This window comes from Nestor notabilis, unplaced genomic scaffold (assembly GCF_000696875.1).
Source record: "Nestor notabilis isolate BGI_N333 unplaced genomic scaffold, ASM69687v1 scaffold20711, whole genome shotgun sequence".
NCBI classification, from domain to species: Eukaryota; Metazoa; Chordata; class Aves; order Psittaciformes; family Psittacidae; genus Nestor; species Nestor notabilis.
The window spans coordinates 5,866-7,422 of record NW_009916305.1 but is presented as its reverse complement, the minus strand read 5'-3'; the positions used below and the strand labels follow the sequence as shown (position 1 = coordinate 7,422).

At 60.4% G+C, this 1,557-nt stretch overlaps 1 protein-coding gene across 1 annotated transcript in view; it reads right to left on the bottom strand.

The window, feature by feature from the left end:
- Nucleotides 1-1,557, bottom strand: part of LOC104413517 (multiple epidermal growth factor-like domains protein 6) — a gene marked incomplete at both ends in the record, with an annotated part of 5,192 nt that overhangs the window by 178 nt on the left and 3,457 nt on the right. The window contains 4 exons of the mRNA XM_010024521.1: nt 289-292; nt 411-539; nt 623-739; nt 823-984. Coding sequence (XP_010022823.1) covers nt 289-292; nt 411-539; nt 623-739; nt 823-984 — 412 coding nt within the window. The remainder of the gene's footprint in view (nt 1-288; nt 293-410; nt 540-622; nt 740-822; nt 985-1,557) is intronic.

The window sequence follows — 1,557 nt, the reverse complement described above, 5'->3', positions numbered from 1 at the left end:
CTGGGCAGGATGGAGCAGGCACTTCCCACCGTGCAGCAGGCAGAGCCTGTGGGGCAGCCTGAGCGCAAGGGAAAGGCAGAGATTTTGCCTTTCCCCCCCTACTGCTCTTGAGCCCTGGTGACACAGGACATCCCAAGGCTAACAACGTGTTCCTTCTGCATTTGATCTCCAGCCTTTTGACTCTGGAGAGCTAAATGCGAGGGCATTGGAGGCTGGGGGAGCATTTGCATTCAGATCTGACTACAAATAGAGGCTGGCGAGGTGACCGCTGTTGAGATGCCCTCGCACTGCTCTGCGGGACACGCACAAAAAAAGAAAGCCCCCTTCCGTGAGAATTTAGCTCCTCAAGCGGGGGTTTGCATCCACTTTAGGGCCCCTGTCCCCCCTTCCCGAGCACTGCTTTGACTCACCTGAGCCACACTTGCGGCCGGTTTTTCCCGGGGGGCACAGGCAGTGCCCGGTGGCTGGGTTGCAGGACGCGTTGCCGACGCAGTCACAGAGCTGCTGGCATCCCTCGCCGTACGTTCCCTCCTTGCAGCCTGTTTTCAGAGGTCAGATACGGCACGGGCAGTGCGAGATCCCACCTTGGGATCCTGCCTGTTCCTGGGAGGAGGACGGGTACCTGTCTGGCAGCGTCCCGGGGGGCACAGGCAGTGCCCGGTGGCTGGGTTGCAGGACGCGTTGCCGACGCAGTCACAGAGCTGCTGGCATCCCTCGCCGTACGTTCCCTCCTTGCAGCCTGTTTTCAGAGGTCAGATACGGCACGGGCAGTGCGAGATCCCACCTTGGGATCCTGCCTGTTCCTGGGAGGAGGACGGGTACCTGTCTGGCAGCGCTCGCCGTGGAGCCCGGCGGGGCCGCGGCCGCGGCCCGGGGGGGGGGCCCCGGACCCGTGGCAGCGGCCGGTGACGGGGTCACAGCCTGCTCCATGCTCACAGTCGCAGCGCTCCCGGCAGCCCGCTCCATGGAAACCCGGGGGACAACCTGGGATGGAGCCAGGTGCAGAGCTCGTTAAAGCACTGCTGGGGTGAAGCCAGGCTCAGCTGTAGCTGTCTCTGCAGCAAAGCCTCCATCAGCCCACCAGAGAGAAGCAGTGAGCCTTCCTCTTCGAGCAGAGACCAGGTGTATGCAGTTCTCTCTGAGAGTGCCCAGGTGCATGGAGTTGTGCTTAGTGGTCCTGGGCAGGGCTACCTGCTTCCTGCAGCACATGTGGTTGTGGAGCACAAGTGGTTCAGCTCCAAAGCATTTACCTGGCTACCCACCCCTAAGCTGTGCAGTGGTGATGTGTGTGCTCAGCTGCCTTGGGAAAGCACCTCCGTATAGTGAATAGAATAGAGAATAGAAATTACCTTGTCTGTGACTACTCTGCTACCTGGGAAGGATTTGCTGCAAACACCGATAAGAAAAGAAGAGCCCAGCGCTACACCCAGACACGTGTGCGACTGCAGCGGGTCACAGCTTGGTCCTGTGCTCCTGCTCTCTGGATAAGCTTTAGAAAACCACACCCATTGCAAAGGCAGGGGGGGGTCCGCTGAGCAAACCACTAAGACGCGCACA